The sequence below is a fragment of the Aquarana catesbeiana genome, linkage group LG01 (assembly GCF_042186555.1).
Source record: "Aquarana catesbeiana isolate 2022-GZ linkage group LG01, ASM4218655v1, whole genome shotgun sequence".
In the NCBI taxonomy this organism is placed as follows: domain Eukaryota; kingdom Metazoa; phylum Chordata; class Amphibia; order Anura; family Ranidae; genus Aquarana; species Aquarana catesbeiana.
The window spans coordinates 875,360,968-875,388,673 of NC_133324.1; the positions used below are offsets into that span (position 1 = coordinate 875,360,968).

A 27,706-nucleotide genomic window follows, 5' to 3' on the forward strand; every position below is an offset into this window, starting at 1 on the left:
GTTTTTTTTTTTTGCATTGATCATAAAATGGTTTTATTACAATATGCATTTTTTTTAATTGTTGACATATAGCAACTGCTTTGAAACAATTAAGGTACTTGTGTGACACAGATAAATAAATGAATCCTAATGAAAAAAGGACATTAACTGATTAGAATTCTTTATAATAAATAAGCATGACCTATGACCTTGCAGTGCTGGTGTTAACCCTAATGCCCTGTACACACGATTGGACTTTCCGACAGCAAAACCGTGGAATTTTGTTCGAAGGTTGTTGGCTCCAACTTGTCTTGCATACACACGGTCACACAAATGTTGACCATCAATTACGAACGTAGTGACGTACAAGACGTACGTGACATCTCCATTACGAATTTTACAAGACTGATTGCTTCCGGCTCATTCTTGATTCCGAGCATGCGACGGACTTGTGTACACACGATCGTAAAGTCCAACAACAAAACTTTGTTGGCGGAAAATTTGAGAACCTGCTAGCCAACATTTTTTGGCGAAAAGTCCGACAAATGTTCGATGGAGCATACACACGGTCGGACTTTCTGCCAACAAGATCACATCCAACATTTGTTGTCGGAAAATCCAATCATGTGTACGCGGCATAACACTTTTGCATAACTCAAAAGCCTACCTATAATCTGAGGGATCTGAGGGGCTAATACCTAAACTTTAAATAGTGTATGTGTCCTCATGAGCTCTTTTATACTTCTGCAGTCTGCACTTAAGGCTCGTACATATAAATTGGGCGAACATTTTCGTCCAAGGGACAATCGTATGATTTCCTGAACTTTTCGACAGCCGATTCCGACCTTCCGAATGAAATTTTTCTCCTACGGGAACAGAACAAACAATTTTCGTTTACTGCGTACCGTTTTCATACAATTTTCATACGAGAAAAATTACAAGCGAAAGACTGCGCATGATTAGAAACAAAAAAAGGAGCCTTTATCGTACGAGAATTGTTGTACATTCATTTCCTTCCTTGATTCCCACTTGCTGTGAAACAACGGGGAAAATCTGACAATTGTTCCACCCGATTTTCTTATAGTGTGTACCCCACGGTAAGGCATGCTTTGCTGCAGCTAAAATTGCACCTAAGCAAATTAGGCATTTCCATATGCTGTTTTTTTGTAACCCTGCTTGCTGCAGTTTACTTTCCGTGTATAGCAATGCATGTAGCACATGTAAAAGGCCCTGTTGGCACATTTCAATGCTTGCATCGGCTTACAAAATGCATGTACCATTCCCCCATAGCATGTACACAGAAAATGCAAGTAAAATGAAAGCCAAACACACAAAAAGCAACACGCAACATAATGTAGAATGCACATATGCATATATAAGTTATTGGTCGCCTACACAGGATCTAGCTGGAAGAGAGATTGTACATGATAAACACACAAAAAATGCTTGCATATAGATGTATAAACATCCATTTAGACGTGCAAAATTACACTTCCATTCTATTAACTTTACACACATGCATATGTACATGTAATCACACTGACCATGGATGCAGATCTTTCTATTTTGATTTTATGGATCTGAACGCAGTGCAACTTTACTGGTCTTTATTCACAGTGTGCATGAGCCCATCAGGAACAAAAGATCTGCGCTCAGATCTGTAAAATAAAACGCAGTACTGATAAAAAACGCTGCTTTTAGGTGGCCGTGTGCATGAGCCATTAGACTCAGAAGCATAAAGGGGGGGGATTGTTGTAAGCTCCTGGGACTGATGTGAATGGAATAATTTTCTTAGATTTGTAAGTTAATAAAACACATAAATCAACAGAAAGGGTTAAACGTGACTTCCACAATGGCACAACCTGGGGACAGAGCTGGGGAAGTAGGAGATGGCTGGATGGTTTTGCACCAGATACCAACCAGGGAGGGACGTGAGGGGAGGAGTTGATGGTGGCCTCCAGGGGGTTTCTTTGTGTTGGATTCAGCAGCAGCAGCAGCAGAAGCAGCCTCCAAGCTGCAGACCCATGGGTCCATGCAAATTCAGCTATCATAAAGTGTCAAGCCCTGCACCTCCTGTCTCCTACTCAGCCTCCCCTGTGCTCTGAGCTGCGTCAGACTGAGGATTCATCTACTTCTGTGCAGACCTCGCACAAAGGAAGTCAATAATCCATCCATAGAAAGAGGACTCCAAAAGCCCCCAACACCCCCCCCCCCCCAGCTATCCTCCACCCCGTTGGAAAAGAAGAGAAAGGTGACTGTGTGGATCAGCGCAGGTATCTGGACTCATCCCCTTGGTAAGCAAAGCATCCCTTTATTATTTTGGTACTAGTGATGTGAGCAAGTGGTGCTTAGCATTTAATCAATAGGATATACGTCCTCCCTGGTGCGATCTATCAGTTCCAATTTGTCCTTCTGATAAAAAAATCTTTGGATTATTAAAATCTGCATCGTGAGAATATGTATCTAGTACAGCTATGTCCTTCAGAGAACATACTTCCCCTTTTGCATTCAAGAACTTTGGGGTTCATTAAAACTGCTGGTTGAGCTTCTGTGTCCTGGGTACCTGGATAGAGATATTCTGAAGAAATTAGTATTCCTGCTTCCCGATATCTTTGTCCCTAGAAGAAAATTAGGTTGAGCTTGGGACTTTGATGCATGCTGGACATGTATTGTGTTCTAAAAGGAGATCAGAACATCACCATGCAGATGGGGAGATCAACCATCATTTCCTTGAATGGGGTACCTTGGTTTCCCCATCCACACTCTAGAGATTGGGAAGAATTTCAGAGAACTGCCTGGTCCTGGGATCCGTACATTCATTTTATAGAGGTATGGATAGAGTTTAGGAAGGAGATCTGGAGAGCTGAGTTTTGAGCCTTGCAGGAGATAGGATGCAGGGATGTCAGTTTTCATATAATGCTTGAATATGTGTGTTCAGAACCCCCTCCCCTCTGATGTGAGTGCTACTCCTTTTGTTCAGCATCTGGAGGCTTCTCATTACTGTAATTCATCGTACACATCCCCGGTGGCAGGCAAAGGAGGTGCTGCATCTCACAGCTTTGGATGATCTTGTGGTTTTTGCTTTACAGGGGCACTAAGCATTAGTCCGGCAGGATGGTGAAACTGGGCAACAATTTCAGTGACAAGGGTGCAAAACCCCCTTTGTGTGAAGATGGATTTGATACCATCCCCCTGATGACCCCTCTAGACGTCAATCAGCTTCAGTTCCCACCTCCAGACAAGGTATGTAGAAAGGCTGGGTGAAAAGACACAGAGGTTGGCACTGCCAGCTGAATTCTTTGAAGGTATTTTAAAGTCTGTGCATTCTTAGTCATCAACCTATAGGGCAGAGCATGGGTAAATGCAATTTAAAATGAATTGGTATAAATTTAATTAAAATTCACATGCCACAAAATAAATTACTTATATAATCGAGTTGATAAATATTTTTTTAGAGTACAATAAAACATTCATAATGGCTGCATGAACTGTCAGGGCTCAGGTACATTGTACATGGTAAATTTTTATCACTTCTAAGCATTCGATTTAACCCCAAGTTTTCAGTTGCCTTGGTATATCGAAGGGGTTACACTTTAAACCCATGCTCACTAACAATTAAAATATCCCATGTAGTCTAAAAATCTGTAGTCTATAACCATTAAACAGGTCGTTATGAGAAGGTTCATGGTTTCGTCTCGCATGTTTTAGCATTAATTATGACTGAGAGAGGCCTTAACCCACTAGAATATATTGCTGCATCACAGAAGGTGTTTACCAGCACAATATTGTTATTAGGCCCACTGTATCAACCAGCCACTGTGTTTTTACGTGGAATTTGCATGAAAAATGTATTTTTTTTAAATCAGGAGATTTTATTTATAGCCAAAAGAGAAATTGGCAGCTGCACATACAATTTATAGAGTTCTAGGGAGGTGCATAATAGGTGGTGTAATTCACAAGGACACAGTACAAAAACATACAAAAAAAACAAAATTCCTTAACGCTTTGACCTGCTGGGCAGTAAAGGGGACCCTATCAAATCTGTCTATATTTTTTAATTAACAAAAAGGTCTAATTTGCATATATTTGCAAAAATAAGCTAAAGTGACCCTTTACCCATGTCTTGCTGGTGCTCTCCCATTATCCTGTTTGCCCATTAGAGCCAACTACTACTTCCAGGTATGGGGAAGCATGTGATCTCTTTTCTTATTCCCATGATGCAACGATGGGAGTTCAAATGTCCAATCACTAGGCCTGACTGTTGTCACATGTTGGTGGGAGGGTCCTTAGCTCTATGTAAGCTCTGACCAGGCTTACCTTGAGCGAAATCAGGTTTTTTTTTTCCACTTAGCTCTGGTAGATGAATGTGAGGAAGTGGGGGAGATCATGGGGAAGGTACATATCAGTTGTGGAGAGGATGAGCTAAGAAGTGAACCTGTTTTTTGCCCACAAAGGGCAAAGTAAGGATTCAGCGTAAAGCCCAACTCTGGGGATTACACAAAAACTACCCTTGCTGTGCCCCCCTACCTGAACTGCAAAGGATAAGTCTATGGGGTAGAGGAACGTTTTGTATTACTTACCCTACTCTCTGCTCTGGTAGGCTTTGGCACTCCACTCTTTTGCATGATACTCTAGGCTGTGGGTGGTCCCTTACCATCCTTATGTACAATTCAGGATGATTGGTCCTGCATTGTAGTTGATGATATCACAGTGCGACTATAGTCAGGATCAGCTTAGTGAGGAGGCTTCAGGGGACTGGTAGCACATTTGGAGGATACCTGTCAGAGCAGGGGATAAGGTAATTATTCTAGCTTATTCTTCAGCCACTACAACTAAGAAGCATTAACCCCCTGTAATGCAGGGGATTTACTACAAGGGAATTTTTTAATGGTGCCCAGAGTTGGGCTTTAAGGGGTGATTCAGACAGGTGCCTTATTACCCTAACGTTTGCATGCTTTTTTTCACGCATTGACCAGTGAGTCATTGTGAATAGGCCTCCCATGCCCACAGCACAGGTTATAACACACCATCAGCTTTTTTCAACGCAGCACACACAACGCACAGATGAGTTCACATCTATGTATTGTGGTGCACTAAAACACCCACATTAGCTAGCTAGGTACCTTGGGGTTCTATTCAGATGTGAATCTGGCGCATTTACCTATGTACAGTAAGGCCCCAGTCCAATCCTCCAGACTATGAGGAAAGTTGGATTTTAACAGTTTGCCATGGGCAATGGACATTTCTAATTTTAAATGATAGCCCCTGGTATGCAGTGATGTGCAGCCATGGCAACCACCAAGGAATTGTTTAGAAGCATAGGATTGGTAGATCAATACAAGCTGATTTCTAATTGGTTGCTGTTGGTAACTTTATGCCATTTTTGTCTATATTGTGTTATCCTATAACTTTGATTAGAGTTGTCACATTTTTTTCTTTACAAAAGTCTCCTCTGATAGAAGCAAATCACTTTGCTGATATTTGAAGGGTCAGTCCACTCTAAACTGATATTTCAGTTACTGATAACTAGTGGGAAGTTAAACCCACTAATGCGTTCTTGCATCTCTGGGGAACTGTATTTAGGAGATTTCTGCTCCTCAGCATGTATAAGCTTATTCCAGGTACTCTTAGTAGGATAACTGCCTCCTGTCTATAAGTGGCATAATATGATATTCTATTGAGCACGCCCAAGATGGCTGTCACACTATCTGCCCCAACAGCAGATAAAGCCCATTAACTCCCCACGGAGAAAAGCACCATATGAATTACCAATAATACATTCATATTTTATCCTATGAAGAATATAATAGGGGGTGTGGGAACATGCAAAATTGGGAGGGGACCCCCAAAACTCCCAGGTTGGCAAGAACAGCACCAGGAAGTACAGAAGAGAGATCTAATGGATGACGACCCCAAGAGATAAGAAGCCAGCGGGTGACTCAGCCCAGCAGGCTCTACCCATAACTGAATTGGTTTTGAGTGGAATTTTCTTGCAGTTACTAGAGATAGAAAGTGAAAATGAGCTTTTAGCATTTTGGTGTAGTTGGTCTAAAAGCTTATTTGTGATTGGTTGCTGTTTGTTCCATGCTTTTAGATAAAGTCCAAGGAGCTTTCGCCATAAATGAGATACCTTTGCACATATACATCGTTTCTCCAGTGCTTTTCTGTTCTCATACATGGCATATATTCCAACACAGGGAGAATCCATTCCATGTATTGCCTACTGTTATATACAATATGCCTTCTGCAGCCATGATAGTATTAATATATAATTGGGGTATTGCAGTTGAAATGCAGTCCTGGCAGGGCTTGCTCACTTATTTATAACCTTGCTGATGTCACCCAGTGCATTCATCACAGCTTGTGCATTTCAATGTGCAGCTCAACTACTGCTGGAAGTCAATGGAAAAGGCTGTTCTGTTCTTTAGGGATTGGGGACAATATACTGAAGAAGCAATTTTCACCGTATCCCATATTCACCATAAGCTGCTTTGGCTGGGCTGAGATGACAATGACTTCAGCAGCCCCAGAGACATTACATATGTGTGGAATATATATATATATATTTATATTTATATATTACTATTCTTTACCAGGTTTGATGGCAGCAAATATTTTTCCCAGTTATCCCTCCCTGTAGAGAAATGGGATGTTTTCACGGATCACATTTATGAGGGTTTAGGCTTCATGCATTGCATTGTTTATTTTAGCATGTAAAATGAGTCTGCAAGGTGTAGGGGTGAGTGTGGTGCATTTTTGGTGGCCTTTGTATAGGAAACAGAACCAGAGCAGTCTAGACCCAGTCTGCAGTTTATCATGTTCATTGAACCCTACAAGTAGTGCTTCCACTTGGCTGTATTGCAGAAGGCAATGCAGAGTATCTCCAGAGCACTGTTTCTAGCTGAAATATTGCACCCATCAAAACGGAAAATTGCACATGGGACTCTTCATTGACTTTTTACACCTGTCCTAACCATTATGCCGCGTACACACGATCGGACATTCCGACAACAAAATCCATGTTTTTTTTTCCGACGGATGTTGGCTCAAACTTGTCTTGCATACACACGGTCACACAAATCTTGTCGGAAATTCCGATCGCCAAGAACGCGGTGACGTACAACACGTACGACGAACCGAGAAAAATTAAGTTCAATAACCAGTTCGGCTCTTCTGCTTGATTCCGAGCATGCGTGGAACTTTGTGCGTCGGAATTGTCTACACACGATCGGAATTTACGACAACGGATTTTGTTGTCGGAAAATTTGAGATCCAGATCAAAAATTTTGTTTGTTGGAAGCTCCGATGGAAAATGTCCGATGGAGCCTACACACGGTCGGAATTTCCGACAACAAGCTCCCATCGAACATTTCCAGTCGGAAAATCCGACCGTGTGTACGCGGCATTACAGTTGTTTATTTGGAGCATTGGTTGTAGCTTTAGCTTTTAGCATACTTTGCACAGTAACCCTACATTCAAACGTATGCGTTTTTTAGTGCGTTTTGCAGTTTGCAGAAATGCACTACAGTCCATTTAACATGGTTTCCTATGGTACTAGTTCACATCTATGCGTTTTGCGGCCGGTGAGTTTTTGCAAAGGGTCGGGGACTGTTTCCTCGTGATTTGCAGCTAATAGATTTCAATGGAACCACACAAGAAACGCAAGTGTTGCATTGTGATGTGATTTTTTTTATGTGTTTTGCGTTTTGTTCTTATTTTACCACTGTATATAGATGGTTACTAACCCCACACCATTTTTTAATGGTTGCTAAGGATGCGGCAGCCGGCTTCCCAGTTCCCTCCTTAGCAACCAGCTATATACAGTGTGTTTTACAGTGCGTTTAAAGAGAAAAAAAAACATAAAACGCAAAATGCATGAAAATTGCATGCAAAAACGCATTAAAAATGCTGGTTTAAAAAACGCATAATGCACTGAAAAACATGCTTGAAAAACTCATCAAGCACAGCCACATAGATGTGAACCTAGACTTAAAGCTGGTCAATGGTTGCTTTCCATTCATCAACTTGATTATAACATTTTTTAATCAAACTGTTTTGCTTTCATTGCATACCTTATTTTAGACCCAGTGATGTCACTTCTGGTTCTTTGTGCTTCTCTATGTAATGCAGGCAGATCATGGCTGGAAAGTGGGGTCAGCAGGGTGCTGTACATAGCTACCTTAAAACCTCAAAAGCACCCTGCCTCTCTACTTTTACAATTGAAAGTCCTCAGCCCTAATGCAAGCAGTGGGATTGCTCCTGAGAGGAGTTGTGCAAATATTAAAATTCCTTGATAGATCGATCTCAGTATGGAGGAGTGGGTGATCCTAGGCAGACTGCATTTGCATACTTACTGCCACAGCTAATGCCCACATGTGATGCTAAGCTTCCATGATTAAATTAACTAAAATCCAATAAATGAAGTGGATGTACTATGGACAGTAAAGCTGGGGTGGAAAGAGTCTGCCCAGACAGTATGGTCACCTGCTGACTGGCAAAATCCACAGCCAGCTTAAAGTGATTGTAAAGTTATCATTTAAAAAAAACAACAAATATGTTATACTTACCTGCTCTGTGCAACGGTTCCTGATCCTCCTCTTCTGGGGTCCCCACAGCAGCTCTCCAGGCTCCTCCTCTTCTCTTGCTATGTGGGCACTTGTGCAGGCTTGAACCTGAGCTGGGCCATCTGAGCCCATTGACACACACAGCACAGCTTGGCCCCGCCCACCGCTCCCTCCTCATAGGATTTGATTGACAATGGCTCCTGCTGCCTCTATGTCCTGTGACGAGAGAGAGGGCATCGCCGCTACTTTCTGGCACAGCACTAGGTCGAATCAGGCTCAGGTAAGTATTTGGGTGGAAAAAATGTATAAAAGAAATAGGGTGCACTGGCCCAGTGCATTAACCCACAATATTATTAAAAGTAAGATAAAAAAGAGCTACTCACAGCGCTCATTGGGCCACTCTCTGTGGATATGCACTTCACACCAGTTCTCAAAAAGGATATGGGGGAACTGGAGAAAGTGCAGAGAAGGGCAACCAAACTGATAAGAGGCGTGGAGGAGCTCAGCTATGAGGAAAGATTAGAGGAACTGAATTTATTCTCTCTTGAGAAGAGGAGATTAAGGGGCATATAATAACCATGTATAAATACATAAGTGGTCCATATAGTGATCTTGGTGTTGAGTTATTCACTTCGAGGTCATCACAGAAGACAAGGGGGCACTCTTTACGTCTGGAGGAAAGGAGATGTAGTCTCCAAATACGGAAAGGTTTCTTCACAGTAAGAGCTGTGAAACTGTGGAATCGACTCCCTCAAGAGGTGGTTCTGGCCAGCTCAGTAAATTTAAAAAAGGCCTGAGGTTCTTCCATAAATGTACATAATATAACTGGGTACTGACATTTCTAGGTAAAGTTTATCCATGGAACATCCAATTGCCTCTCGGGGGATCAGGAAGGATTTTTTTTCCCCTGCTGGAGCAAATTGGATCATGCCTCTGGATCAACTGTGGTTATAGGATTGTAAAAAATTTTTTTTTTTTTGTTTTCCCCTTTTTATTGGTTGAACTAAATGGACTTGTGTATTTTTTGACCAAACTAATTATGTAACTATGTAACAGACAGGCTAATGACTCAAGCATAGGAGGGACCTCACCAGGGTCCCTGCAGGCTAACACCTTTAAAAGGTATGTCCTTCTTCATCAGAGCTAAGCAGCAAATGATCATTCAGGCATATAAATACCATTACACATGATCCCTGCCACGCCCACAATGTGAGAGCCAGCGCCCCCTCCCCCCAAAACATGGGAGGAGTGAATACATCCAGAGAGGGAAGTATTTGGGTGGGGGGAGCCAACCATGGATTTTTTTTACCCTAATGCAAAAAATACATTAAGGTAAAAAAACTTTTAGCCTTTACAATCACCTTAGCTCTTCAAGACTCAGAAATTGAATCCATACACAATTTTACTTAGATAATTTCAGTTTAGGAATGTTTATAGTGCAAGAAGACAATGGGGTTGATTTACTATCCAGTTTTTTGGGGGGGGTTTTTTGTCAAAGCTTTTTCAAACAAGCTGAAGTTTGAAGCAGATTGGCTACCTTGTACAGTTGCACCAGGTTTTGCGCTCTCCAGTTTTAGTAAATCAACGTTAATGACTTTCCTAAGCCCTATCTCTGCCATGTACTAACACTGACTGAGGAAACATGGAAGAAACAGGGAGGTTCTTCCTAGGACTAAACTAAATAGTAGGGATGGGCTCAGGTGTGTTCAGGATCCTAGTCCCAACCCACCTGCCCGATCCCGCCAGGAAGCCAACAATGCACAACGCTAATCACAGGCATTGAGACATTTCCTGGCCTGTGCAGCTGCAGACCAACAAATGCCTCACTGCCTGTGATTAGCGGTGTGCACTGTCGGCTTCCTGGTGGGATCGGGCAGGTGGGTTGGGAGACAAGGATCCCGAACATGCCTGAGCCCATCTCTACTAAATAGCACTAATCAGGAGGGGAGGACAGATGGAGGTACCAATCACACAAGTAAACAGGTTGTAGTGCCTCTAAACCACCACTAGATGTCAGCATTCTACAGAACAATAATAACCTAATGTATATCAATACAACACACAAAAAATACATTTACATGAGACAGAACTGGTTAGGTTGCCAGAGGCGCCATTTTCAAAATCATTATTATTATTATCATCAATATTTTTAATAAATAGCTGCAAAAATATTTATGGTTGTTACAGAATTTGTATGGACACATTACCAAAATTCCAACTGAACTGTGTGCTATCATTTTCAATATACTTATGGTAGAGCTTTTAGCATTTGTTGTTATTCAACATGCTTACACCTGGGAGCAGAAAGGTTAGGAGTCTGTTCTTTCAGATAGTACAGATAAAGTCTTCTAAAATGAGAGTTTCATCCAAGCCACCATGTACCCTGCACTCACATGAACAGTATAAAGCTGGAACTACATACAGCCGGGGGTTCCACAATGCAAAGGTAAAGGTGGGTCAAAATAAATCCCAAATAGTCCCCAGGAGCTGGGAGGACATTGATGGCACTGCTAGAATAGATGGCTTATAGAGCTCCTGTGTCATTTATAATACACGGTGATAAAGTATTGCTGCCACATGAAAGGTTAGGACAGTAAGGACACCTCGGATAACAGAGATGAAAGTCCCGATGTCTCATCTCTGCTAACCTTTCCTTCACAGCCCTCTTTTATCAGGATGTTTTAAGAGGACCTGTCATGAAAAATCACAGAATATGTCACTTAAAGCTGCAAGTTATTGGAGTGTTATCCTCTTCCTTTGATTGTGAGAAATGACACTGAACAAGCATTCAGGTCAGAGGTCCTAACTTTACTGAATACATACTGGTTCCAGATTTCACATATAGAGTACAGGTAGATGTAAAATCTCTGTCAAATGTTCATTTGTCTGTGACCCCATTGGGGCGATTTTTCTCAAATCCCGTTCCTGGGACACCTGTATAAGAACTAGAGGATGTAGTTGTTACCAGGACAGCAATCAACAATAGACTATTACTTAGAATTTCTAACATGTCCTCACTTTACTAAAAAGCTGCTTTTTCTTGTTTATGTCCCCATTACAATGCTGCATCCTAGCCTAGGCTGACAAGGCCCAGGCCTAGGGCAGCACTTTGCAGGGGGGCAGCACGGAAAGCGTCCCCGCCCGCTTTCGCTACACTGTTATTGTAGCACCAGTCTTATGGGGTGGACTGGGCTGAAAGGAAAATTAGTCTAGCGTCCCATAAAACGGCCTCACTGCTTCCTGTATACGGGCGGCTGGCATTCCACAACTGTGAGGAGGGGTGTGCGCTGCTTCTAATTTTTACTGTCCTCTCATCCTGGACCACAAACCTTCCTCACTGTGCTATATGTTTTCTGCTGCACCATTGGCATGGTTAGATCTTAGTAGAAGTAGAACTAGAACTAAAGTATAACTATAGGCAACACTTTTCATTTTGGATAGAGTATGGGAGGGTTATAACCCCTGTCAGTTTATTTTTTACTATCCCTGTCCCATTGCAGAGATTTCCCTTCACTTCCTGACCCATAGCCAAACAGGAAGTGAGAGGAAATCTATGCAAATTAAGGGAATCCATCCCCCCAGGCCCCCAGAACTAGTGTCCCCACTCGAAAATTTCAGGGCGGGTCTTAAACAACAAGGGGTGTGGCCTTGACAGGAAGGGGTGGGTCATATTTAAATTAGGGGGTGCACGAGTTTAGTCAGGCCTAGGGCAGCACAAAACCTAAATACACTACTGCCCCATTATGACATGAAGTGAGGGGAAATCTCCCCAATAGGGACATACAGTAGGTGGTAATAAAAACCTCTAGCCCTTCCTGGCTATTCAAAATTAAGTAAAAGGTTTAGCCTGTGGAGATGGGTTTTAACTGTTGAAAGCCTTAAGCTGGCCATATAGTGTACACCTTTCAGCAGATTCTTAAAATTTGATCAGCACAGTTTTTTGCATCTTTACACCAAGTTAGTTTTGTGTGTCCTTACACCAGGTTTTTTTATTTTTTCATCCTTAAACTAAGTTAGTTTTGTGTGTACTTACACCAGGTTAATGCTTTGCATTCGTATGCCAAGTTAGTTTTGTGTGTCCTTACACCAGGTTAGTTTTGTCTTGCCTTATAGAAAGTTCGTTTTTTGTGTCCTTAAACCAGGTCAATTTTTTGCACCTTTATGTCAAGTTAGCTTTATGTGTCCTTACACCAGGTTAGTTTTGTGTGTCCTTACACCAGGTTTATTTTTTTGCATCCTTAAACCAAGTTAGTTTTGTGTGTCCTTACACCAGGTTAATGTTTTGCATCCTTATGCCAAGTGTTTTTTGTGTCTTTACACCAAGTTAGGTTTATGTTTCCTTAATCCAGGCTTTGTGTGTCGTTACATAAGGTTAATTTTTTTGCATCCTTAAACCTATTAGTTTTGTGTATCCTTACACCAGGTTAGTGTCATGTGTCCTTACAAAAGGTTAGTTTTGTGTGTCCTTACACCAGGTTTATTTTTTTGCATCTTTAAACCAAGTTAGTTGTGTGTGTCCTTACAGCAGGTTAATGTTTTGCATCCTTATGCCAAGTTAGTTTTGTGTGTCCTTACACCAGATTAGTTTATGTGTGTCCTTACACCAAGTTAGGTTTATGTTTCCTTACACCATGTTAAGCGGGGGTCCACCTATCTATCGTTTTTTTTTTTTTTTTAGTTCATTCACAAACTTTTCTTCTTAGCATTACATACTCACATATTGTGTGTAATATGTCCACCTGTGTCAGATTTCGTCGGAAAGAATAACTTATATTATTCACTGCAGGCGGTTTCCATCTTCATTGTGGGCATTTGAAGCCCACAAGCATTTATTTCCTGGATGTGGTGAATGCTGTGCTCCCAGCATTCACTGCTCATTCCCGCACATGCTCAGTGGCATCCTGGGAAGCCTGGGACTAGCTCCCAGGAGTCTGGGAGAGGCTAGAAACACGCCTACTCCCACGGGAGGAGAACCAGGAAGTGCAAAGAAGAATAGAAAAATAAAAGGTAATTACGGCGATTTAAATTTTTTTAAACGGCATGTCAGCATCTAGGCAAGGAAGAGAATACATACAGATATTGTTCAAAATTTGGGTGGAACCCCGCTTTAGTTTTGTGTTTCCTTATACAAAGTTAGTTTTTTGTGTCCTTACACCAGGTACATTTTTTTGCATCCTTATGTCAAGTTAGCGTAGTGTGTCCTTACACCAGGTTAGTTTTGTGTATCCTTACACCAGGTTTATTTTTTTGCAACCTTAAACCAAGTTAGTTTTGTGTGTCCTTAAACCAAGATAAGGTTTTGTGTGTCCTTACACCAGATTAGTTTATGTATGTCCTTACAGAAAGTTAGGTTTATGTTTCCTTACACCAGGTTAGTTTTGTGTTTCCTTATACAAAGTTAGTTTTTTGTGTCCTTACACCAGGTACATTATTTTGCATTCTTATGTCAAGTTAGTGTCATGTGTCCTTACACCAGGTTAGTTTTGTGTATCCTTACACCAGGTTAAAGTTTTGTGTGTCCTTACACCAGATTCGTTTATGTGTGTCCTTACACCAAGTTAGGTTTATGTTTCCTTGCACCAAGGTTATTTTTTTTGCATCTTTAAACCTATTCGTTTTGTGTATCCTTACACCAGGTTAGTTTTGTGTGTCCTTACACCAGATTTATTTTTTTGCATCCTCAAACCAAGTTAGTTTTGTATGTCTTTACACCAGATTTTTTTTTTTGGCATCCTTAAACCAAGTTAGTTTTGTGTGTCCTTACAGCAGGTACATTATTTTGCATCCTTATGCCAAGTTAGTTTTGTGTGTCCTTACATCAGATTCGTTTATGTGTGTCCTTACACCAAGTTAGTTTATGTTTCCTTACACCAGGTTAGTTTTGTGTTTCCTTATACAAAGTTAGTTTTTTGTGTCCTTACACCAGGTACATTTTTTTGCATCCTTATGTCTGGTTAGCGTCGTGTGTCCTTACACCAGGTTAGTTTTGTGTTATCCTTACACCAGGTTTATTTTTTTGCAACCTTAAACCAAGTTAGTTTTGTGTGTCCTTAAACCAGGTTAAGGTTTTGTGTGTTCTTACACCAGATTAGTTTATGTGTGTCCTTACACCAAATTAGGTTTATGTTTCCTTGCACCATGTTAGTTTTGTGTGTCCTTACACCAGGACATAGAAATATTTATATTTTACCTTAGATATGAGCGTTTTGAAAATGGCAACACTACAGTAAATTCCAGCTTTGTAAAGCATACAACATAATGTACAGTTGTTGCTTAGTCCAATCGGTTTTGTGTAAATTTTGGAGGCCATTCTTTTGTGGCATTTAGCAACTGTCCTTATAAAGTGGACTTTTCTTTTTTAATACCTTTAATAGCGACGTGCCTTTATCTCTCAATTTGGTGCTCCTCGAACAGTGACTCGATCCTTCCTGATTGAGAATCTATTATATAATGATTCTCTAAGGAAAGCATTATAATATATAAAGAACTGTTTCCTACCTGCCCTCCCTCTTTTATTAAGTGTCAGGCTAAGTGGGCTAATAATGTTCCTGATCTTCAGGGGTGGACTGGGAGGATATGTAGGACTACCCCTTTACTCTTTTAGTCTTGGCTAGGGACAGACTTATTTTTTTCTACATATAATTTATTTCACCCTGCCTAAATTATCTGCTATTTACCCCTCAGTTTTAGCAAAGTGCTGGCGTTGTTTGGCGTTATCTTTTGGTACTGCCCAGGGATCCAAGTGTTCCAGGTGGGAGTGTCTAATGCATTAATGCTGTCCTGGTAGTATTACTCGGTAGTATTACTCCCGTTGACAACCTTGGTGTGTTCATTGGGCTTGGTGGAGGAAGTGGCCCCTACCAGAGCCTTGTGTACACTGCTCAGCATCCTTCAATTTTACACCCGTAAGCAACGCTATATCTTGGCCTAGGGCGACAAAGCTCAGGCCTAGGGTGGCACTTTCCGGGGGGGGGCGGCAAAAAAGCCACTATTATTTTTTTGATTGTCTTGTGGAGAAGTAGGGTCAACGTTCTTTTGGCCCTGTTTCTCCTGGGGATCACAGGAGTACACTTCATTCTGCACTCCTGTGACCCATATTCAGCCAGTCAAGGCTCTGGAGAGATACTGAATTTCATGTCAGGATCCACCCAGATAGGAGCTGGCTCAACCTCTCAGTGGGCCACTGATTGCCTGAGCAAGCCCCTCCCATCCCCTCCTCAGCCTGGAGGGGCAGAGCACAGACACGGTAACTGACAGTCACGGGATCTCTGCTCCCTGAAGACCAAGAACTGAGCAATCAGCAGTCTTTGATCATTCAGTTTGCCACAGGTTGCTGAAAAGGTTCAAACTGCTACATACCTCTAATAACAGACATAAAACTGCAACTGGTAAACCTAATATGGCTTAGCTATGCAGCTGTGTCTGTATATGTGTTATATTATATAGTATGAAGTAACTGTTAGGTTGGTTTAGTCTTTTTTCCAGTTAAGAATTTGGGAGCGTTGTACCTCAGACAGGACTGTTTGCAGAGAAAATTTGTTGATACTGTTGATATAATAATTATATTAGTCACTGCCTTTCGAGCTAAATGGTGGTCTGCACTCTTATTTGGTCAGTGGCCTGGTAGTTGTATATTTAGAGTATAACTAAAGGCAACATTTTTTTTAGTTTTTGGATAGAGTGGAGCCGCTGTGCTTTGGTTCCAGAGCAATGTACCAACAGTCTTGGTGCAGGTTAGCTTCTATTATGTCCCACAGTCTAATGCCCTGTACACACGATAGGATTTTCCGACAACAAAATCCATGGGATTTTTTTCCGACGGATGTTGGCTCAAACTCGTCTTGCATACACACGGTCACACAAAGTTGGTTGGACATTCCGAACGTCAAGAACGCGGTGACGTACAACGCGTACAACTAGCCTAGAAAAATGAAGTTCAATAGCCAGTGCTGCTCTTCTGCTTGATTCCGAGCATGCGTGGCACTTTGTGCGTTGGAATTGTGTACACACGATCGGAATTTCCGACAACTAATTTTGTTGTTGGAAAATTTGAGAACCAGATCTCAAATTTTGTGTGATGGAAATTCGTATGGAAAATGTGTGATGGAGCCTACACACGGTCGGAATTTCCGACAACAAGGTCCTATCACACATTTTCCATTGGAAAATCCTATCGTGTGTACAGGGCATTAGTGTGCTTTCAGAAAATGTACCATTTCTCCCTTCCTTTGTTCTCTTCTTTCTCTCTTTTAAATTATTAAAAAGTTTGGGGTGCACAGAACTCAGCTGCATCCCTCGCTTTGGGCTTCCTTTTAATGCTCTTTTCATATGTCCTCTCAGGTTACCCTTCTTGACCAGGCTCTGTCATTGGTAGCTCTTTCTGAGTGAATGAGGGGCTCTCTAATTTTAAAGGGAAGGTCCCCGATGTGTCTCCTTAGGTGACAATGATACACTTTGTCTTTTGTCTCCTTAGGCAACAATGATACATACTCTGTATCATTTGCCAAATTTTGTGTACGTTTTGTTGTACCCTGAAGTGACTATTTGAACTAACTATTTGAACTGACAAAGGGTCTAACCCTTCCCTACTCTGTCCAAAAAGAAAAATATATTGCCTTTACATTCACTTTAACTCACATGTGGTGGAATTGCACCCCAGTTCACACCTTTTGAGAACAAATGTTTCATATTCATAAGCTGCTGAATGCCACCATTGCCAAATACCCTGGAAATGGTCCTGCTATCACTCTCCTAGAACTTATCCAAAAAAAAAACAAAATAAGCTCTCCTTCAATTTTTTTCTGTGTGTTGCCAGAGCTCTAATATCTAAACATAGGAAATTCATTACTGCACCCTCCATTATAGAATGGTCCAACTATTCCAAATTAGTTGTACAAAGGAACTTATTAAACAAAGCCACAATGTACATACATTTTTTATTGAAACACTGACTCCCTACATACTGTAGCATCAGACAAATTTAAAAGGGTTGTAAGGGCAGTGTTCACAATCACTGCCAGCCCCCCTGCTAGGATACTGTGTAGTATACAGTGTATGTTGTTTTTTTAAATTCTTCTTCTAAAAATCGTTTTTCTCCTCGCCGATCAGCAGTCACGTGTGGTCTCTTCCTTCAATGTATGCACTACAGAGGGAGGGGCCGAGATCTCCCTCTGATGTTTGCCGGGCGGTCACGTGACTGCAGATCAGCAAGATGAAATAAGGTATTTAGAAGAAGAATTTTCAAAAACGACATACACTGTATAATACATTTTATCCTAGCAGAGGGGCTGGCAGTGATTGTGAGCAGTAATTGTACTACTGCTCAGAACGGTGATAGAAGGGGAGGTGCGGTTCACACACAGGAGCTGACAGGGAGAGAGGGTGGGGGAGAGGGAAGAGAAGAGTGCTGCGGGCTGACAGAGGCATTTAAATGGACCACTGTGTCAGGGCTCAGCAGCCATGATTATCATGGTCAGGAAACACACGGGACACAGGAACTGGCAGGATCAACCAGGTTTTTTACAATTTAGAAAAGGAAACATGACACCGCACAAGCACTATGCAGTATATTATGCTTTAAAGGAACAGGATCTTTTTTTTTTAGGGTAACAAACACTTTAAAGATAAATTCCAGGTATGACAATTTTTACATAGTCACGTTGGTCCAGCTTGGACCAATGTAAGTATGTATGCGCCATACCTGTGGTATGCCCATTGAAGCTGCAAATTACTGTAGTAGACACCTTTACTACAGGGATCTCTACTAGATTCTGGGTTCCATGCTGATCGGGTAACTATTTAAAAATTGCCATACCTGTAATTCAACTTTAAAATTTTAACATGAGCCCTTTGAATAATTCCACAAACGTGCATAACAAACTGCCTTACGAACAAACCTTTTGCTGTTATCACAGCTTCCTCTATTCTGTTAGCTTAGCTACAATTCTTCACCCTCAACTTTCCTTTTTCTTACCTTTTTCTCACTCCCAGCACCATCTGTCTGTATTTTCAACGGCTCGTTTGCTATTCAAATGCAAATGCATGCTTTTGAATGCAAAACACAGCTTTGACAACAAAAGATTGTGTTTGACTTGCTTTACCTTAAGCTGGCTATATATCAGTAGATTTTTATAGGAATACTCATACAAAAATTTCTACAAAAATTCTCAGGACATTTGACGGCTTGTCAAATGTTGTTCATAAGTAGTTTAAAATGTTGTTTGCTTTTAACACTTGATTTTGGAACAAAGGGAATTTACAGGATAAAAACCACATATGTATACTGTTAGAAATTTGTTAGTTCCAGAAAAGATTTCCATCCTGCTCTTTTAAAGCTTTTCATCACTACAAAAAAACATAAATTTTACCCCACTAGTGATTAGAAAGTCGAATGAATGTTCCATTATTGTATAGCCAGCTTGAATATATGCTGCATCCAAGAAAGGCAACATAAAGCAGATCAAATGCAGCCTCTGAACTGCTATGTCTACTCTCTGCTAAAGTCAGTGGGATTTTGCCAACCTGCATTTGAGGTGTACTCAAGTCAAACACAGGAAAACCATGCCTATCAACATGAGCCCTAAGTATTAGTATATTGATTTGAGCATAACTTTCATGCAATCATCCAAGCACACCATAGACCAGGGTCTCCACACTTTAACAAAGCCAGTTTACCAACCTTTAGACTTTAGGAGGGCCAGACTGTGGCGAGTGGGGATAGAAAATACCCTGCCATCAGTGGGAGTGGACAATATGTTATGCTTAAACAAACAAAGAAAAATATATCACAGCGCCTACAGGATAAATATATAAATCAAGTGACAAAATCTAATTGACGTAACTTTCCAATAATGCTTACAACATAAGAAAAATAATTGATGAAAATATACAAAGGTGGTCAATAATTAAAGTGATAAGTGCTCCAAGGTGCTCTAAATAAAGTGCAAATGTGCTCCAAAAAAGATGACTGGTGCTGCGTGCCACACTCCCCTTTGTGACCCCTCTCACCAGAAATCATAGACCACCAGCTTCGTAGTCTGGGGTCAAACAGGCAGTGATCAATCAGATCTGGTATAAGCCGGGTGATTGGGTGCAGTAAAAGCATCTAAAAATATTCTGGGGCTTGCGGAGTAGGCAACCAGGCTCAAACAATAGGGAGAGAGGAAAAAAGGACTAATAGTGAAGTACTGTATGATTGTATAAAATCACGCTTCTCAGGCGTCACACAGGCGTAGTGAAAACAGGCATCAGTACAACCAGGAAATGCCGCTGCGTTCCATGGAGGGCGCAAATGGCGTCAATGGTTGGGAAAACCGGAAGTGCGTCAATGCCTTTCACCCCTCCTCCAGGGCGTCATCAAGGACATCACGTCCGGTTTCAAAGAAAGAAATTTATATGTGGGGAGCTAGATAACTCCTCCCGCTACAGCCTAAAGCAACCAATTACTCTAAGGGTCAGCCACCAGTTCACCTGATGTGACATCATATCCCGTTTAATTATAACATACTGGCTTTAAAAGATATATGTTCATTAGTACATTTGACATAATCCATGATAACTCAAAAAGAAATTACATAAAATTGGTAAATGTATATAAAATGAAATGTACATATCGCATCAATCCCTATATAAAATAGAATGTATATATCGTAACAATCCCAAGAGGGAAATTGGTAGAAATTAAATGATAATAAAGTGAAAAAGAAAAATATTAGAAGAAAAATCATATAAATAAAAAAATAAATAAATATAAATAAATGTGAAAACAAAATAAAATGAAATAAAAAAATAAAAAATGAAAATAAAGAATGAATGAAAATAAAAAATAAGATAAAATTAATAAAAATAAAATATATGTATATAAAAATATAAAAAATGAATAATGAAAAATAAATGGAATACAATATATGTGTGAGATCCTAGTTATTCAAATATTAAGTACAGTACCAGTGGATTCTATATACACATCTATATATTCTACTAGGCCTAAATAGGAATAGGAAAAGGAAGACCACCCATTTTACCTTTCACTCCCTGGGCAGATTCTATGAGATTAGGAAGTTTATCACCTGTGGGACCACACATGTCACCTATTTGTTGTCCTGCCCTTGTGGTCTTCGATATGTGGGCAGGACCACAAGAAAGTTAGGGGTCAGGCTGAGAGAGCATGTAAATAAAATCAAAAAGGGTTTTAAACATCATAGCCTATCCAATCACTTCAGATTGTTTCACAACAGGGATCCAGGTGGGTTGACTTTCTGCGGAATTGATAGGGCAGAGGAACATTGGAGAGGGTCCAACCTCAGGCAGACAATCTCGCAGAATGAAACCCAATGGATCCATAGGCTTGGCACTATGAACCCCCTTGGCTTAAACATAGAGCTGGATTTGAATTGCTTCCTGTCAAACTGGTAGTTTGGACATGTTTTAATTTTAATTTATTTTAATAATTTTTTTCAAGATTTAGGCCTAGTAGAATATGTAGATGTGTATATAGAATCCACTGGTACTGTACTTAATATTGGAATAACTAGGATCTCACACATATATTTTATTCCATTTATTTTTCATTATTCATTTTTTAATATTTTTATATTTTTTTATTTTTATTCATTTTATTTGATATATTTATTTATTTTTATTTTTTACTATATATTTTTTTTATTTCATTTTATTTTGATTTCACATTTATTTTTATTTGTATTTCTATTTTTTTATTTTCATTTTCATTTCTATAATTTTTCTTCAAATTTTTTTTCTTTTTTTCATTTCTTTTTTTATTGTCTTTTATTTTATTATCATTTCATTTCTACCAATTTCACTCTTGGGATTGATACGATATGTACATTCTATTTTATATAGGGATTAATGCGATATGTACATTTCATTTTATATATATTTCCCAATTTTATGTAATTTCTTTTTTGAGTTATCATGGATTATGTCAAATGTGCTATTAAACATATATCTTTTAAAGCCAGTATGTTATCTGTAAAAAGGATATGATGTCACATCGGGTGAACTGGTGGCTGACACCTTGAGTATTTGGTTGCTTTAGATTGGCTGTAGCGGGAGGAGTTATCTAGCTCCCCGCATATAAATTTGTTTCTTTGAAATTGGATGTGATGTTCTTGATGACGCCCTGGAGGAGGGGCGAAACACGTTGACACACTTCTGGTTTCGTCCATCCATTGACGCCATTTGCACCCTCCATGGAATGCATGCCGACCAGCGGCATTTCCTGGTTGTACTGATGCCTGTTTTCACTACTCGTGTGTAAGTGACGCCTGAGAAGCGTGATTTTATACAATCATACGGTACTTCGCTATTAGTCCTTTTTTCTTCTTTTTTTTTTTTGTCTTTTTTTCCTTTTTCTTCTCACCCAATCATCTGGCTTATACCAGATCTGATTTATCACGGCCTGTTTGACCCCAGACTGCGAAGCTGGTGGTCTATGATTTCTGGTGAGAGGGGTCACAAATGGGTGTGTGGCACACAGCACCAGTCATCTTTTTTGGAGGACATTTGCACTTTTTTGGAGCACCTATCACTTTAATTATTGACCACCGTTGTATATTTTCATCAATTATCTTTCTTATCATGTTGTAAGCATTATTGTAAAGTTAGGTCAATTAGGTTTTGTCACTTGATTTATATACTTATCCTGTAGGCGCTGTGATATATTTTTGTGTATTGTGCACCTTTGTACAGCTGCCAGCAGGTCTTTACTAGTTCACCAACATATATTTAAGGTATAGGGTCACCTTGATAGCGTTGTATATATATATATATATACATATATTTTTTTCACAATGTGTTATGCTTGGTGGTCAGTAGGAACAAAAAGATTACCTAATGCCTGTGGTCAGTATAAGGAGGAACAGTGCCGCATCCTTGGTGTCAGTGGGAAGAATGGTGCCTCATTGTTGGTGTCAGTGGAAGGAGTGGTGCTTGTCACTGGTGTCAGTGGGTGGAATAGTGCCTCGTATCAGTGGGAGGAACATGCTCCAAGAGCCAGATAAAGGGAAACAAAGGGTCATATCTGTTCCACAGGCTGTAGTTTGGAGACCAAATACATGACAAAAGACAAGAATATTCTACCACACAAGGGCAAACCCACCGATAACGTTAATGTAAGATAAACTGCCACAGGCATCTTGACTACATCACATTGTATATATTTTTCTGCAGAATATGGTGTTCTATGTCAGTGGTTCTCAACTTCAGTCTAACAAACCTCTGAGGGCTTCACGGAACAGCTGTATTTATACTGAGATTAAATTACACACAGATGGATTCTATTTACCAATTAGATGACTTCTAAAGGCAATTGGTTCCACTAGATTTCAGTTAGAGGTATCAGAGTAAAGGGGGCTGAATACAAATGCACACCACACTTTTGCAGATATTTATTTGTAAAACATTTTGAAAACCATTTATCATTTTCCTTCCACTTCACAATTTATGTGCCACTTTGTGTTGGTCTATCACATAAAATCCCAATAAAATACATTTACGATTTTGGTTGGTCTCAAGGGGTATGAATACTTTTTCAAAGCACTGTATATCTAGTATAGAAATGATATACTGTAAGTATGTTTATATGGAGCTACCACATTTTTGTTACTGTACAATTTCAAAACTTCAATAAATTATATTGTGAATAAAATAAATGCGCCCCCTTATGCCCTGACCCGTAAACTGTATCTGAACTCAATTAGATTTATCTGCCAAAAAGTCTGCTTTAACCACTTGCTGCCCGCCATATAGCAATATGACGTCAGGAAAGTGGTTTAGTTATCCTGATCGGACATCATATGACGTGATAAGGATAACAACGCGGCGCGCACCCGCAGAGACGCGCAGCACGGCGATCGGAGGTGCGGTGTGTCAATCTGACACACCGCAACTCCGATTGTGGTATGGAGCCTCTGACGGAGGCTTCTTACCATGTGATCAGCTGTGACCAATCACAGCTGATCATCGCGTGAACCAGGAAGTGCCGGTAAACGGCTTTCCTCGGTTCACGCTGACAGGGAGAGCCGATCGGCAGCGCTTCCTGTCAGAGAGGGGGGGGGGGGTTTGTGCTTATAATTAGCACATTAATTAGCAGCACAGCCCCATCAGATGTGTCCATCAGCTGCAAATCACTGCCCATCAGCGGCCAGCCTTGGCCTCATAAAGAGAGCCTGTCAGTGCCCATAAATGTGCCAATCAGTTCCCCATCAGAAATGCCTGTCAGTGCCCTTCAGATGCCACTCAGTAATGCCTATCAGTGCCCATCGTTTTTTTTTTCAAAAATTTCGGTCTTTTTTAGTTTGTTTAGCAAAAAATAAAAACCCCAGAGGTGATCAAATACCACCAAAAGAAAGCTCTATTTGTAGGAAGAAAATGATAAAAATTTAGTTTGGGTACAGTGTAGTATGACCGCGCAATTGTCATTCAAAGTGCGACAGCGCTGAAAGCTGAATGTTGTCCTGGGCAGGAAGGAGCGAAAGTGCCTGGTATTGGAATGGTTAAGAAAAGAATTATGCCTAATAGAAAATATGCTGAAAATAAAGGTTAAACATTTTGTTTTTCATAGGAAATACTTTTCTTCTTTGGCAAAGTCAAGTTCAAATAAACAGTGAAGAGTTCATAGATATTGATCGGTCCCTGTCTGGTATTCGTTAATCTGCTTATCAGATCCTCGATTTTTTTCTTACTTCTGCTTTTCTTTACTCTTCACAAAGTCATCACCATATGTCTGTGATTTATGATAATTTTTGTGAAGTTATTTTAAATTGTAAAAAAATGTTGACTTCTTCGTCTTTGTCTATGTAGAATTCTTTGTCTGTTTCAGATATCTACAGCCTAATCAGCCACAACATTAAAAAAGATGACAGTTCCTCTTTTACTGGCTTTTTATCGATGTACACTATATTGTCAAAAGTATTGGGACGCCTGCCTTTACACACACATGAACTTTAATGGCCTCCCAATCTTAGTCCGTAGGGTTCAACATTGAGTTGGCCCACCTTTTGCAGCTATAACAGCTTCAACTCTTCTGGGAAGGCTGTCCACAAGGTTTAGGAGTTGGTCTATGGGAATGTTTGACCATTCTTCCAGAAGCGCATTTGTGTGGTCAGGCGCTGATGTTGGACGAGAAGGCCTGGCTCGCAGTCTCCACTCTAATTCATCCCAAAGGTGTTCTATCAGGTTGAGGTCAGGACTCTGTGCAGGCCAGTCAAGTTCCTCCACCCCAAACTCGCTCATCCATGTCTTTATGGACATTGCTTTATGCACTGGTGTACAGTAATGTTGGAACAGGAAGGATCATCCCCAAACTGTTCCCACAAAGTTAGGAGCATGAAATTGTCCAAAATGTCTTGGTATGCTGACATCTTAAGAGTTCCCTTCACTGCAACTAAGAGGCCAAGCCCAACCCCTGAAAAATAACCCCACACCATAATCCCCCCTCCACCAAATGATTTGGATCAGTGCACAAAGCAAGGTCCATAAAGACATGGATGAGCGAGTCTGGGGTGGAGGAACTTGACTGGCCTGCAGAGTCTTGACCTCAACCCGATAGAATACCTTTGGGGTGAATTAGAGCAGAGACTGAGAAGCGTGGCCAAGCGAGGTGGCTCATCACTGATGGAATTCTTCCACCTTTGCTGTGGCCTGTTGGAGTGGCTGGTGGTGCAGCAGAGCTGCTGTACTGGCCTAGTGTGGTGCAAAAAAATACCTTGCTGTGTAATTAAAATATTTTATTAAGACTTCAACTGAAAATGTCTTAACTTCCAACTTAAAATGTTCTATATATATAGTTTTGATTAGTAGATCAACTTCTGTACAACCTCAGTGCCCATACATGGATCAAAAATTTGGCTGGTCCATACTGAACTGGTCGCATTTTGATTGATGTATGGCCAGCTTAATGGTTAGTGGGGTCAAATCAATGTTCTTTTTTTTTACCGTAGTGAGGAGAAAAGGAGCAGAATTATTTTTTTTTTCTTGAATGAATGAAATTATAACTGTGAATGTGATTTTTGTTTAGGAAAATATGTACATATTAAAACCTGTTTGATAGGTCTGGAATTCCATTCAAGAAACAGGCCTGGATGAAATCTGGTGTTACATGGATCGATATTCATCCATCCCTGTTGGCTGAATGAAAAAACAGGATCATGTATGGCCAGCTTTAAAGAGACTTTGAATGGAATCAGTTGACTCAAGGATGGCAAGAAAGAATGTTCCGAGGAACAATTTTTCTAAGAACATTTGAAGGAACCTAACCATGTATGACCAGCTTTACATGGACCTTAGCCAGCAAGTCTCAGTTGGGGGTCTCGGTATCATTTACAAAGTGCAAAAAAATACAGACCCTTCGCCTTATATATTCTAGCTAAATGTGAGAGCCAGCAAGAGAGATAACTACGGCTCATCCCCTATGATATCATTAAGGAGATAGAAGATTTCAATTGAACTTCCTCTTTAAAGCACACATGTAGTCTTCCTTACCTACTTTCTGGTCCTGTCTCCTTTAAGAGATTCGATCGTTATGCGTTTATTGTCTCTTACAGCCATGTTATTAAGGTGCTGATTGACAGATGGGCCTGCCACAACTCTTTCACAACGTATCCTCACTGAGTTACTATGGTAACAGTCAAACAGTCAAAAAAATGAACAAAAAATAAAAGAATAGACTAGATCTTAAAATGTATTACCACTTGTGCAGCCAAATTTGGATAACACCTACTTTATTACACACCCACATTTACATATAATTACCTTAAAGCCGTATTAACCTGAAAAACAAACATTTATTACATTGCAGCTTACCAATTCTTGAGTGTGATGGCTGCATTCGTTTTCTCTTTCAGGCTTTATTTCTTCTATTTTCATCTGGTGATCCAGCCATTAAGCTCTCTTGCAGTTACAGGGATGAGACAGACCATATAACACTGGAAGGGGTACTTAAAATGATCATTCATTTATGTAAAACCTTTATCCCAAAGGATAAAAACAAATATTTCCTGGAGTTTAGCTGGACTTTGTTAGTGCATTCTGCTAGTACTTCTAACACCCCCTCGCCCTAGACCAGGGATATACAATTAGCAGGTCTCCAGCTGTTGCAGAACTACAAGTCCCATGAGGCATAGCAAGACTCTGACAGCCACAAGCATGACACCCAGAGGCAGAGGCATGATGGGACTTGTAGTTTTGCAACAGCTGGAGGTCCGCTAATTGCATATACCTGCCCTTAACGGACAATGCTGCTGTCCAAAGGTGAACGCTGTGTGCATTCATTCAAAGTGGTGTCTGTATAACACAGCAGGTGGGTTACTGACCAGATCACCAGGGAAAACAGGAGGAGGGGGAAGAAAACTAATGCAGCCACAACATCTAATAATTGGTAAGCTGTAATATATCACTTTTTTGGTTTTGGATTTAATATACCGCTTTAAAAAAATGATTAACTCAACTTCAAAAGTAGTAGTTATAATTGCTGTTTACCTTTTTATTTAAAAAACCTACATGGCTTCCTCCTTCTAATCTGATCTAGTCAGTCACGTGATTCCTCGGTTCTGTTTCCCCTGTGTAGGGGAACGCTCAACAATAGCTGTGATGCCATAGTCCAGCCATTGTTGGTGCTCCCTCCTCTCTTTTGCAGCAGCTGCTCAAGGACACAGGGGAGCAGGAGCTGCCGAATCATGTGACCAGACTAGAAGTGACAGGTAAGTACACAGAGGTTTTTTTATACAGAGTGTGCAGAATAGGTAGTTATAGGGGGAGGTAACATTTTTGAGAACAGTTAAAGTTGGGCTTTTCTTCCACTTTAAAGTGGATGTAAACCCAGTTCATGAAATTGTGCTGGGCACATATATCTGTAGTGTTTTCTTATCTCTCTTCAAAGCACTAAGTCCTGTGACTTTCTCCTGCTCCGTTCTTCTGTTATCAGCATGATAACTTCTGACAAGTTCTCCGACATGTGATAAAATCAGCCTGAATTTTGTGTCAGAGAGGGTGCTATAAATAGATTAGCAGAAAGCTGCTCTACTCACAGAACAGCTCTGAAAGTCTCTGCCTATCTGGAGGGGGGTGTGTGCCTTTCCTCCAATCAGCTGTCTCCCAGTGTAATCCAACACTACACTGCTACTGCTGAATGAGGAAGAGAAAAT

General features: G+C 40.5%; 1 protein-coding gene across 1 annotated transcript in view; it reads left to right on the top strand.

The window, feature by feature from the left end:
- Window positions 1-1,899: 1,899 nt before the first annotated feature.
- Window positions 1,900-27,706, top strand: part of NSG1 (neuronal vesicle trafficking associated 1) — a 144,247-nt gene continuing 118,440 nt past the window's right edge. Inside the window, exons 1-2 of the mRNA XM_073610213.1 lie at window positions 1,900-2,273; window positions 3,069-3,222. Coding sequence (XP_073466314.1) covers window positions 3,094-3,222 — 129 coding nt within the window. The 5' untranslated portion in view covers window positions 1,900-2,273; window positions 3,069-3,093. The remainder of the gene's footprint in view (window positions 2,274-3,068; window positions 3,223-27,706) is intronic.